Source organism: Lutra lutra, chromosome 6 (assembly GCF_902655055.1).
Source record: "Lutra lutra chromosome 6, mLutLut1.2, whole genome shotgun sequence".
Lineage (NCBI taxonomy): Eukaryota > Metazoa > Chordata > Mammalia > Carnivora > Mustelidae > Lutra > Lutra lutra.
The window spans coordinates 60,899,455-60,913,784 of NC_062283.1; the positions used below are offsets into that span (position 1 = coordinate 60,899,455).

At 38.0% G+C, this 14,330-nt stretch overlaps 1 protein-coding gene across 1 annotated transcript in view; it reads left to right on the top strand.

Moving 5' to 3' along the window:
• The window catches only part of SUPT3H (SPT3 homolog, SAGA and STAGA complex component), a 566,769-nt gene that overhangs the window by 424,644 nt on the left and 127,795 nt on the right, over nt 1-14,330 (top strand). The window contains exons 7-8 of the mRNA XM_047733198.1: nt 8,246-8,321; nt 13,448-13,560. Coding sequence (XP_047589154.1) covers nt 8,246-8,321; nt 13,448-13,560 — 189 coding nt within the window. The remainder of the gene's footprint in view (nt 1-8,245; nt 8,322-13,447; nt 13,561-14,330) is intronic.

Below are 14,330 nucleotides of genomic sequence, written 5' to 3' on the forward strand. Positions count from 1 at the left end.
TGCTTGAGAATTTGATCTTTCTAAATGAAAATGGAAAGGTCTACAACTCTAACTCAAGGTTAAAGAGAAAATATGGACTACATTTTGTGCAGGAGTGGCTTTATATGCATATTTTCCAGGCAGTTTTGTAAAATTTTATCCCAAATAACTAAAATATTTAATTATGTCCTCCTATATTTGCTAGACTCTAAAGCCATGTCGACTCATCTGGATATTACATAAACCAATGAGAATGCTTAGGAATGTTATTCGGAATACCTAAAGAGCTTACATATATTAATTCAGTACGTGCACTTTTGGATATGCAGCCAAATAAAAGCCACAAAAAAGGGTTACAGCATCCTCAATCAGAAAAATAAAAAAGAGGTCAGTCTTCTTCTATTACTTTAAAGAACTAGTTTGGGTAGAAGCTCACATAGCTTTTTATATTATTTGCCAACCTAGTTTTTCCAGAGCATGTTTACAGTTTCAGGGAAACGTTAGTAAAAATTAGTACTAACACTCTATGAGGATTTACAACTAAACATGGAATTGTGTGGTTGCGTGGTACTAGATTACAAGGAAAAAAATTATACTTTTCTTAGAGAGCACACATTTTCTTCCAGGATTGGAAATAATTTGTTGTGTGTAATCTTCCCCACTACTAGCTTAATAAATTCATATTTTAAAAATTTTAATAGATATTGAAACAGTTTTAAATGTACTATTTAAGTAACAACTGTATTTTCCTTATGTGACCAATTCATGCTCATTCTTGATAGTTTAGAATATAATAGAAAAAACTCCTGTAGTCATATTAATTAATATATCTAGACCCATTATCGACCCCCCAAAATTCAGTATTTTGAAACAACTCTATTATGAACCACTATCACAAATGCCCTTTTGTGTATTTTTCAATCACTGTTGCTTTGTACTTTCTGGGAATTACTCATTATTTTTAGCACAAAATTCCCTTTAAACCCCTTGAATGTTCTCCTAGAGTCTATAACTACTTCTTTAGGGAACTTCCTATGATTATTGTAATATATTCTTAATACCTTGGACACACAAAATTGATTATTTTGAAAAATCATGTGGGGAAAACAAATAAGCACCTGTGGAAAGCTTTATTTTTTAGGCAGTGAAGTAGAAAATATATTTTCTTTTTATTCAGTTGTATGATTCAGAAACAGTGAGGATTGCATTGGCTCCCTAAATAATACAGTAACATTCTCTTTTCCCCCTCTCTCGCCTGCACTCTCTCACTCTGGGAGGACGTATATCCAAACCTGTGCTGTTACTCTGTGATTTTGTGCCTCTTGATAAAAGCTTTGCTTATTTGTGTGTGTGGACATTTATTTAATGACCTCCTGTAAGTCAAGCAAAGTTAATTCAAGAGGAGTTTCTTTACTTTTAAATTCTCTCTCTCTCCTTTTTTTAAGATTTTATTTATTTATTTGAGAGCGAGAACTTGAGGGGATGGCCTGGGAGAGGGGCAGACTCCCTGCTGAGTGGGGAGCCAGACACGGGCTGCACTCGATCCCAGAACCCCGAGATCACGAAGGCAGCCACTTAAGCAACTGAGCCACCCAGGCGCCCCTAGATTCTTTTTATTTTTAAAAATATTTCTTCTTAATGTAATTCACCTAAGAACAAGTTAAAACATCACTGAAATGTGAAAGTGAAAAACTAAAACCTCCCTGAAATGCTAACCCCAGAGATATGTACTATTAAAATATACCATGCATGCTTCTGGACATTTGCACAGACACACACACACACGCACACACGTGTGTGTGTTTTAATCATAAATCAAGACACAAAGATCCCAGTTCTCAACTGCCGTTTTCAGTTAATAATCTTAGAACTACAACTTTTAAGGGGATATAAATGTAGGACACATGGAAAAGTACAGGGGTATAATCTATCTAGAAAAACAAATGTTCCAGAAGAGAAATCAGGGTGACCTGAGAACTTCAGAGAAAACTTCCTAAAGGAGGTGGTACCTATGCTGAAGGGGAAGGAGTTCAATACAGTGTGGAGGAGAGGGAGATGGCCAGCACAGTCATGGGGGAGGGACACGGGACAGCAACATGGCAGATGTGACAAAGGGTGACCTGAGTAAAGCACAGAAGATATTAGGTTTGGTGAGAACACTGCTTGCCTATAGAGAATGAGCCACATTGTGCCTGCATTTGGAAGCCAAGCATTGGAGCTTGGATTTGATGCAGTGATCAGCTGAGAGCCATTTGTTTAAGTTTATGAAGCAGAGGAATGAAAGTGGGGTGGGGGGTTCCAGGAGGCCCTGATATGGTAAGGTCTTGCTATGTGCCACGGCCTTTTCTCTCTATTTTTATTTAAAGTTGTCATACCCAGATGGGTTGGGAGAGTTAAAATATTTGGAAGGAACCAGCCAGGAACCGGTTGCAGGACTCCAGGCCCAAACTGATGAGCCTTGTAGTTGGGTGTAGAAGCAAGGAAAACATACCAGATGGTTGGAGGGAGACTCACTTGACTCTTGGGTGGGAGAATCCACTTAATTACAGACCGATCCCCAAGCAGAATGAGCACACACCTGGGTACCAAGATGACCCCGCAGCAATCCAGGTAAACCCTTTAACCTCAGCTTCTTTATCTGCAGGGAGCCAGGGATATGGTTTCTAAGTTTCTTGAGCAGTCTGTGGTGTTTACTGATCTATTTAGTATCATTCTGCAGATGAACCACAACATACATGAACATGTATACACATTCCGTAATTTGCACGCTTTCACATTGCTGGGTGCCGCCGCCACCCACTCCATCAGAGGTTTTCGACTTCAGCAGCCGATTCCTGTTTAACATGAGGTCGTTGGCAGATGACTGTTGGCATTTTGCCTTTTCCATGCAGAAGGGACTTCGCATTTCAATCATGGGACTTCTAAGAGTAATCAAAGTAAGATTTTTTTTTTTTAAATCCAAGGTGGAAGTGAGACAGATAAACTTTCATTTTGGTTTAAAAGTTATGTTCTGTGATTCCGTATTGCTGGAGAAAGATAAATGTCATGTGTCTTGAGAAGCCGCCAAGAGATAATGCCAGCACATAGTTTCTCTAACCTTTACGTAGGCTTCAGTGAAAGCATGTGGAGAATTTAAATGAAACTGTATGCTGCATAAGTAATCTGGCCTCAGACTGGTAGAGATAGAGGCAAATGGTGATTGTCACTGCTGAAAGTATTTTTCCAAGACACAAGCAGTTTCATGTTAATTGAAATGAAAACATGGTACTGAACATTTAAATTAACAAATCCATACTAGGAGTCTGTTGTGTTCAAGGTATCAAACAAATGAACGGACTACACTAGGTAATGCATCTGTTGGGACATTTCCTTCCCTGTTTTCATTTAGGTAGAACCCCCCCAAAAAATGAGTTCATCTGGCATGGAATTCTGCCTTCTGAGTTTGTTTTACAATAACCAGAAAAAGCTGTAACTTCTTGGTAGTGAGATGAATGACTATTAGCATAACTATTCTCTCTTACCTTTTTAGAAAGCCATTCGAATGAAATTTTGATAATATCGTTGGGTGCTTGGAAAATCTTAGGAATAATTCTTCCAAAAGTGAGTTTTCCTTGTATCCCCCTATATGGTAATACTTTGTTTATATTGTAATACTAGTAAGGTTTAATTTTTTAAAAAGCCTCTGGGTGTGCACCATATTTTTATGAGTTTCCAAGAGCAGTACTAATACCTAATGAAACCAAAGAATGGGTAGAATTAACAGATAAGAAGAAAACAAACTGGACTTGCAGATACAAAAGCATGACTAGTCCAGTGATGACCTTTCGTTCCTGTGGCAGTCCATTGTGTAATTTGAGAACATCCAGTAGGAACAGAAGCTGTGGTTAGTCTGCCATGATTATTCAGTGACACACCTCGGAGAGGTCATTTGGACCCAAGTTTTATTTATTAGCTTGGCCTCTCTATCAACTATATGTCTTAAAAAAAATTTTTTTTTTACTTCTCTGAAATCTCCGTGTCCTCAACTGTAAAATGGAACTGTTAAAACAGTTTATTTTAAAGGTTATTGTGGGGCGCTGGGTGGCTCAGTCGTTAAGATTCTGCCTTTGGCTCAGGTCATGATCCCGGGGTCCTGGGATTGAGCCCCACATCAGGCTCCCTGCTTCGTGGGAAGCCTACTTCTCCCTCTCTCACTTCCTCTGCTTGTATTCCCTCTCTCACTGTCTCTCTCTCTCTCAGTCAAATAAATAATATCTTTAAAAAAATAAAGGTTATTATGCTGCTCTCTGAAAAGAATAGATAGGCATTGTCAGCATTGTCACTGTGACCATGCTGTCCTATGAGGCTTAAGATTTTCCCCCTTGCATCTTTTCCAGAGATTTCCTACCGTACCGGGAATAGAAAAGGACTGTCAGTGAGCACTTCCGTGTGGATTGGAATGGGTGATCTGAATCGAGGCGGAAGGGAAAGTGGAATCAGGATAATACAGGAAATAGGAACCAAGCTTTTTTAAAGACTTTGTCTTTAAAAAGCTGCCTACCATCTCTGGAATTTGGACAACTTAATTACAAATATTACAGTTCCTGATTTTTAGATCAGACAACAGAGATTTATACGCATTTCTTTTGCCTCCATCCATCTACCCATCTGGCTCATTGAGCAACCCGGCAACATCTACTGGGGCCCCGGTAAATCCAAGCCAAAAATTGGCCAGTGCTGAGATTAGAGAAGGAAAACATAGTTACTATCTTTAAAGAACACAGAGCCTATGATGGTTAGATATTTCCTGCCTTTCCCAACTTTGAGGTGATAGTGTACAGACTAGAGATAATATAATCAGATGCTGAGTGATTTGGATCCTTTTGCGAGGCCACTTCTGTCCCTTTCCTTTGGTTATTTGAAATAATTCATGGGGAAGAGAGAGAAGTCAACAGAAATTAGCATGATGACCATATCTGTATCATCCTCGGCATCCTTGACTGCCAATCCGTGTCTCTGATCTCATTTTGAGTGCACTTGACCATGCTGTGAATAGCACGCATGTGCTGTGTCATGTAATAATCAAGGTTGCTGGTGTTCGTAGAACTGCTGCCCAACCTCACCACGTCAGAGCACACACAGAAAATGAAATTGTTTACGCCACACTGAGGTAAATGAACAAGGCAGCTTATCATGAGGTACCAGCCCGGGGGTTTTGCTGCCCCAACCTTGTGCAGCACTGAAAAGGTGGTTGGGGCTACAGTGTGTTTGCACACCTGTGATGTATTTGCAGCACACCTGTGCACTGTCAGCTACGTTACATTTGGAACACCCTGCATTTAATTACCCCCAGGTTGTGCCTTCTTCGCTGACCCAGGGCCTTACTTAATTTTGTTTGGCCATGAACACTTTGAGCACGTTAACTATGGCGGCCGTGTGTTACGGTTTAGTAGGGAATGTATAGACTTTAGAGGATTCCAAAGAAAAATATTGGAGTAAAAACATTACTGTAGGTCGAAGACAGCTTCTCATAATGAAAATAAGCTGGCTTGGGAACTGAGAGTCCTGGACTTCCATGCTAACTTGGATCACCTTTGGCAAATCACTTCTCTCTGAACCTCAATTTCCTTATCTTTAAAATGAGGGGGTTTGAACAAGATGAACTTGAAATCACCCTCCAGCTCTGATAGGCTGTAGTTTTGATTTATTTCTTCTTGTTTATTTTTTTTAGAGCATGCACATGCAGGGGGAGGGGTAGAGGGAGAGGGATTCTTAAGCTGGCTCCACACTCAGCACAGAGCCCAACGCAGGGCTTGATCTCACAACCCTGAGAGCCAGATGACGGAGCCACCTGGGTACCCCGACATGCCAGGTTCTGTAGATGCCTATGCATCTTTGCTGTCAAGTCAGCTGCTCTTCCCTGAGCGTTTACTGTTTGGAAGCTTGATCACTGGCTTCCCGCATGTGCCCTAGGGCCATCTTCATGGGGCTCCACTGTTTGGATGCTAGAGGAATTGAAACCTAAGTACAATGCTTGATGAAGAAAAGATGATAGACACTTAGTCGGGCATCTGAAAAGAATGAAGCTAGCTGGCATCACTGAAAGTCCTTCAGTGTCTTTTAAGTGTGGTTCAGGATTCCCATCTAGCTAAATGCCTTGCTTGATTAAAACTGGCAACCCTGACAGCCTGAACCTCTTGGGATGAGTTTTCCTAACTTTCACTTCCAGAAATACTACTCAGATACATGAACCATGTAAGCATGTATGCAGAAACCAAATATCAATTGTTCAACTTGTGGAAGAAAAGTCCCATTAGGAATTTTCTTTTTCTGTATTTATCTAAGTCCTTTCTGTTTCGCATGTGTTGGGTGGGATGAGGCTGCCTGGCCGGAGAGCAGCGGAGAAGACTTATAGGAATGCATAGATAATCAAGAACTAGCCACGTTATGGTGATGGTAGTGATGATAGTCCGCCATGATTGTAGACTAAAATGGTAGCATTTGTTCATTCCACGGAGGTTTCATTGTTCATTTACCATGTGTCAGAAATTCTCTAGGAGCTAGAAAAAAAATCTGAGAGATCCCTGATATAGTCAGACAAAGCCATATTAATGATACATTGTTAACTTTAGACCTTTTTTTAATAAACACATCAGTAACTGATTTGTGATGTTCAAAATTCTCTCTTGCTACTGTCCATTAGCATACACTTTTGAGTTATGTATCAGATACACTAAAAAGGGCAAAACTAAATAATGCATTCACGTATCAAAAAATACTTCTAAGTAGGAGTGCCTGGGTGGTGTAGTCATTTAAGCATCTGACGTGTTTTTGGCTCATGTCTTGATCTCAGGGTTGTGAGGTTGAGCCCCACGTCAGGCTCCGTGCTTACTGGGGAGTCTCTCCCTCTCCCTCTGCCCCTCCCCACTAAAATAAATAAATCCTTTTAAAAAATACCTCAAAGTATATAAAAATTCACCCAATAATATACCCTTTAGGAAACATAATGTTTCAGATACACTGCAGAGAGGATCCTCATGCACATATGTGTGTATTATGTAGTGTATGTATGTATATTATGTAATTACGTAGATGATACATGTTCAAAAAGGATACTTGAACCTAGAGGGTAAATAAAGAAGTCTGGGTTTATGTCAGCACACATGTGTGTTTGTATCTATGGGGTGAGGAGGAGATTAGGAAGGAAAGAAGGGAGGGACAGAGTAGAAGAGAAGCAAGGGAAAAATAGTCAATGACCTTAGAAGAAACCACAGGAGTTAGTAAATTTTACCTTAACTCCCACCACCCCATCTATCTTTCCTCTACTGAGCAGCAGCTAGTGTACCATTATTCATTCTATCAACAGATATATCATCGGAATTAAGTTGACCACTACCCAAATCAAACAAAATGAAGAAAGAATAATTTCAGTTTAAAAAAAATGTAAAAATATCCAGACATTAGTTGTACTTAAGTACTCCACAACTATGATAAAGAAAACTTACTGAAAGTCCTTCAAAGCAGAAAAAAAAATTAAAATCTCAGGGAATTTTTTCCTTTCCTGGCCAGAATCTCATTCCAAGAAGTACCAGCCTGTCTCATTTCAAAATGTTTCCCTTGCCAAGGAAGCGGAAGCGGTCATATTCTTTCCCACTGAACTATGGGTGAATTATAATTATCCTACCTCCTGGGGGACAATGAAGCAGCAAACATCTGCTATACTGAATCAGAAACCCACGAGTGAAACTATACTAAACTGTGAATCATACCTGGACTCAGATGAAAGGTTTTGTGTTGTGTTTACCTTTTTCTTTATTTTCTTTGCCATTTAAAATATGGACTTGTTAGCTCTGGCTCCATGTTCTGAGGGAAAGTAGATTCCATTCATTGACTCTGACTTTAACAATGAAAATCCCCAGCTTTAAGTTAGTACCTGGGCAATAATGATAAACAGTTTTCTCTGTTTGATTTGTTATTATCCCCTAAAAGGATGGTACAATTAAGAAAATTTGGTACACAGTCTAAGAAGTAAGATTCTTTAGTTTTTTCACTGTAATGACAATAACAGAAGAAAATGGCATTCTAAACTTCACTTCCAAAAGACTCAAGTTGCAAAACTACTGTTACTTATCATAATTTCAAGTTTCATGATTTTTATGGTAGTACGAAACTGTTTACTAAAGTCAGGAAAGGAAAATGGAATTTCAATTCTGCATTTTAGTCACAAAGACATAGATAATGGTCTACTTACTCTGATATATTGTTTGTGTGTCTTTTTATCTATCAGAGAGCAGAAAGACAGACTCGAATTATGGATTCAGCCCAATATGCAGAATTCTGTGAAAGTCGACAATTAAGTTTCTGTAAGTAAATGTTTAATTTTGCTTCATTATATGTTAAGAGATCACGTGTTACAGATATACAAAAGTATGGCACAATCTCCGTTCCTTAGAAATAGGTGAATTTAACATATGCATAGTTATAACTGTTAGAAACAGCCCCTGCATTGTAGGGAACTCTACAAAAGATTTTACCCCACTCTACTGGTTTGTAATGAATAATCTAAAGAGGTTTTAAAGTAAGACACAGAGAGCCATGTTAATTATTTGCATTACTTTTAGTCCAAATATTTCCATTTTCTTTAACATTCTCATTTTATTTTTCAGTTTCTTCATCCTGTTGACACTAGTATGGCTGATCGTTCTTAACCCCTAATGGACTTTAGTAGCACAGTCGTGTCATTAAAAAACCCCCAATATTAATAAATACCAAGCTTTCCATTTATTTATGCATACTCATATTACCACAAGGAAACATATCAATAGTCTCTTCCATTTTTGTCTGTAACCTCCTACTGTGACAAGCATTCAGTGTTAGCCAAATTCATCAGTCTGTAATATTCATCAGCTCTTGTAACACTAATAACCTAGTGATAAAATTAGGACTGTCCCATCACTGCACAGAGGCTTACTGAAAGTGCGTAAAGGCTCGTGATAAATAGTGGGCTCGATTGTGTAGCGAACATCCTTACCACAACAGTTCAATGATGACTAAGCCTCTGAGGGGAAAGGTCAAAGAGCAACTGTGGTGAGAAGTCCAGTGAAAAATCTGACAGAAAAGCACATGACCCTGGTCTGAGGGATGATAGACACAATGGTGTCTTTAAATGGAAAAACTGTTCTGTGGTCATAATCACAATGTATTTGATTTGAAAAAAGAAAATGAGAGCTTCATTTATAGATCATAAAGTGCAAATAAATGACACATTTCAAATAGTGCCCCATGTAAATGTCAGTAAAATATAGGAAAACATGTTTTGGAAGCCTTTTTTCCTAACTAAATATACTTTGCAGTCTGACTAACAATTTGGCATCGTACATCTGTGAAGCATTAAGTAAATGACACTTCAGATCATGGCAATTTCAGCAAATGAGAGGTTTTTGTATTGTAATTTTTAGGTTTAAAAATGGCATTCAAGTCTTTTATAAGTATAAATCTCCAGTTTATAAAGTAACATTTAGTGCTATTCAACTATTTTTTAAAATCATATTTTAAATGTAATTCACTTAAAGGAACAGAAGTGCTGTTTTCACACTAAAATGTATAGTCACTGAAAGGTCCTAATACATCTTGTGTTCGAAAATCACATTTTTAACAACTCAATTTTTTGTTTATAACTCAGTAATAAAATGTAATAAATTAAAAATTACTTTCCCTTTCTATATAAAATAATTATAGTTTAAACAGTATATTATGCTTACTTTTTTTTTTAAAGAAGAGAGATTTGGGCATTTAAAAATATTTTTTTTGTCTGACGCCCATACGTGCTTCATTATGAAATCCGAGTGGCAGAATCTGTTTTATATGCCAAAATGTTGTGGTTGGGAATGCTTAATCCAAGTGGGTCAGCAAATTCAGAACTAATACCCACAACTGGTCAGAATGTTAGGCTCTTTTCATTTCTCCCCTTCTGATAAATTACCAGGGTATAGGAATGACGATTCAGCTGTATATATCTTCTTAAATATTTGATCAAAGCATTCACTGATTGAGACTACTGATGCATTTTAAAATTTATGAGCGTGTGACTTTATACACTGAAGGTAAGTTGTAGAATTGGGATACTGATCAAACTCACCAGACTTTTGTTTTTATATTTATGTAAGTTAATAGTCATTTCCCTTAAAGTTTTTTAAAACCTGATATTCATATTAATTCACGAAGATTAAATTTAGTTATAAATTGCTAAATCTTTTTCCAAGCCTTTTCCTTCAGCCTTTTGTTTTTATGTGGATTTTGTAAACAAATACATAGATTTTCTTTTTTAGTCATTCTGAGAGTCTTTTTGTATTTTAATTGATGATTTTAATTTATGTCTGTTCAGTTACTTATACATTGGGTTTATATGTGCTGTCTTTGTGGGGCTTTTTGTTGTTGTTGTTGTTGTTGTTGTTGTTGTTTTTAGCTTTTGGTCTTTGTGTTTTAAATTTACCGTGCCTTTTTTATTTGCTTTTCCTCCTCCTCTTCATTGTTCTGTTGGATTCATTGGATTTTCTTCATTCCATTTTTCCTCAACCAGTTTGTATAGTGTATATTTTAGTTCTATTATTTTAGTTGCTATCCTTAATTTTTTAATATGTGTCTTTGACTTTAATTTTTTTAACTTGGTAATTAGTACACATGCCTTGTCAGCCTAATTTTGTTTTTTTCCAAGGCTCTGTAAGTGCCTAAAGCACTCATTTTTGTCTTAAAAATGCTTTATTTTGCCCTCATACTTAAATGGTAGTTTAGTTGGGTAGGAAATTGTGGGCTAGTAGTTATTTGTTAAAACAGGATATCATTGTTTTTTAGCCTCTGTTGTTGGTAAGAAGTCTCTGTCCACATGTCCTGTATGTTCCTTGTGGAAGAAACTAAGAGCAGAAGATGTGACCCCCCAAGCCCTCTGGTGTATGGGGAAATAAACAGGTTGGCAGTCAATGACTGATCAATAAATACGTACTGAAGGAAAGAAATAAGGAACCTCTACCATAAAAGACTCCAGGGAAAACCATGCCCTCTGAGAAGGAGTATTTGCAATTAATCCAAATAGCAGTAATTTTGAAGAGATTGAAGTCATGGAAGAATTTCTTCAGAGTGGAATGAGCATTACAGAGGGCCTGAGGGAAGGATCAGGAATAGAAAGTCGGGTGAGAGGGATGAGGTAGAAATAGTGAGATAGTATCCAGAGATGTGAGAATTGGATATTGAGAGAAACTTAAATTTTACTAACGGTCAATGATGAGAAAATAAACGTGTATGAGAATTAAGTAACCTTAAATTTCCCATATGAAGTTATTATATAAAGTTGTTTTAATCCCAGCACAAGCTGAAAAACCAAGTAGTGTCAGAAGGCTGATAATCTTAGGAACTTCTGACCTTTGTTAAGGATTCTATTTTAATTGTTGATCTACTTCCCTGATTATCCTTCCTCCTGATATATTGAGAAGAGCCATAAAGATGAAGGAACTCGTTCATTCTGGTGCCCCTACGTCTCGATGGAGACCTACTGTCATGACTAGGAGCGCCCGTGCCTTATTTGCTGGAACGAGCAATACTGTGGGAAGGTCTGTCTCTGAAGCCGGCTTTCTGCAGGTGACAGGGAATCATCTCAGGGAATGTTCAGCTGTTGCTGGAATAGCAGTAACTCACAGTGGTTTCATGGAACACTCTGTATACCTTTCCTGCTACTGAATAGTTGAGACCCTACCCTTTTATTAAAGAAGTAGCTTTCATTCATCTATTCATTCTTTTTTTTTTTTCTGGAAATATTTATTGAGAGACTGCTGATGCCAGGCAGTATTCTAGGTGCTGGGGATACAGTGGTGGACAGCCGGTCCTATCCCTGCATTCTCAGTGCTTAACCTCTCATGAGGGAGCTACAAATTCTGTTGCTTGGGTGGACAGATCCTACAGAATACTAAGAACTATCCTTTCCCTCTCTTTTCAAATAAATCGTTTAGTGCATAGTTACAATATACCTTGTTTCTGTGTTCTTAACAACCTGTCAAAGGGAGAAGTGAATAAGGTACATTTTATTGATCTTGCCAAATTACCTCCTGTTAACTTTGACTTCAGAAGTATTCCACAGATGTTGAACAAGTGTTTGTGAGCTAATACAGCTGACTAGTTAGATGGAATGTTGCCTGTCAGAGAGTATGTGGAAGATTGGTTACTTTAGGGAGATAGCTTTAAGAGGATTATCATAATTCTGCCACAGTTGACAGCTTTGGACATGCACTTCCATAGCAAGACTTCAAGTCTTCTGTGATTTATTGGAAAAAAAAAAAAAAACAAAAACAAAAGAAACAAACTCTTCTGTACATGGAATCCATGAAGACCACATCTCTAAGGATCAAAATATCATGCTTTGAGTGACTGTGAAGTGTTTTAATAGACCTGTGGGACTGGATTAACCAAAAGAATAATCAGTGGATTTTTTAAAAGATTATTATGTTTTAGATATGACAAAATCTTTACCATCAATCTCTTCCCTGTGGATTACTAGTTAGATTATTAGTATCTAATAAAGGCCCTCCATGTAGTTAGACTCTGTTTAGCACTGTGGCATTTTGGAGAGATCTACCAGAAGATTCCACATGCGCTTGGTACTGTTAGAGACATAATGCATGGTGTTTCTAACATGGTTCAAAAAATTATAAGTAGAATTGAAAGGCTATCTGATGATACAAGAGTTCAGTGAATGCCTAGTGTGGGGAAGTACATGGGACAGGCAGGATTCCTGTGAATGAGGAAGAGAGGTGGGATGACATTCTCTGGAGGGCAAGGAGCAGGGGTGAACTAAGAGAGCACTAGACTCAAAGCCAGGTAGCATTTCAGGAGGCAGTAATAGGAAGACAGGTTGAAATCAGTCTGGAGGGTTCTGAGAGTCTGGCTTAGGAATTTGGACATCTTTGTAGTCAGGAAAACGTAACTGCAGGACTACGTTTTTCCTATCGTATTCTAAATATATGATTTTGAACCTATTCAGGCAATAGACACATTGGACAATGTATTGCAAATACAATTTCTGTATGTTCTTTCTCCACCATGGGTTCTTTCTTGCAGGAGTTCCTTTCCACCAGAATAAATTAAAGTTATATCAACCAACCCTTCTGACTATTGTTAAAACCTAAGCTATGGCCAATGGTAACTTACTCAGATACAGTGAGAAGTGCTGAATATTAAGTCATTTAGTATATACCATGTTATGTAGCACAGATACAAAATCAAAGACCCAAATGCATAAGGAATTTATTGGGGCTTGAATATCTCGACACTAATAAAACTTCAAAAACATGGCATTTTATATGCATTATTTTTCAAATGCAATTTTCAAGAGACTTATTTTTCATTTTTTGATGGTAATATGCAGTATTAAAACACTCCAAAAACTAAATTTTCCATATTTGGGTTTTGTTTTTTTTTGTTGTTTTTTTTTTTTGATGGCTAGCCAAAAAGGCCTCCAAATTTCGAGACTGGCTGGACTGCAGCAGTATGGAGATAAAACCCAATGTTGTCGCAATGGAAATTTTAGCATATTTAGCGTATGAAACTGTGGCACAGGTAAGAATGATAATATCTGTTATAGCAGGCCATACATGACCACTTTCTTTTCCTTTTTTTTAAAGATTTTAGTTATTTATTTGTCAGAGAGTGAGCAGGGGAGAGAGAGCATAAGCAGGGGGAGCGGCAGGCAGAGGGAAAAACAGGCTCCCCGCTGAGCAAGGAGCCCAATGCAGGACTCAATCCCAGAACCCTGGCATCATGACCTGAGCTGAAAGCAGACACTTAAACGTCCTGAGCCACCCAGGCATCCCTTTCTTCTTACCCCTGTCCATGATCAAAGTTCCCCCACCTGCTACTCTACCAGGAATGGGGACAGCCATGAGTTTTATCCAATGACAATCTTAAGTTTTCTGGAATTTAGTTCAGTTATGTTTCTTTGTATCCTCAGCCCTGGCGGGTGTTAGCATGAAAGTGACTGTTGCTTGCAACTCAATCCTAACCAGAATTGTAATCCCTGAATACTTTTTCTCAACATTGACTTCTCAGTACCCCTCTGCCTTGCTTAGAGATTGTTTTTGAACTTTGAAACATACCTTTCTTGCTATGTACAATCTACTGAGTGCTTACCAAAACCCGAGTCTAGAATCACTGCTCTCTGACAGCGTCTCAAAGCACAGTCCTCTGACCACAAGCGTCAGCTTCTCCTTGCTTCTTGTTGAAAATGTAACCCAGAGCATACCTATCGAATTAGAATCTTGGGGTCTAGAGCACTAAAACCTATATTTTAAAACACTTCACTGGTGGTTATTAATTAAACTTTGAAAAGC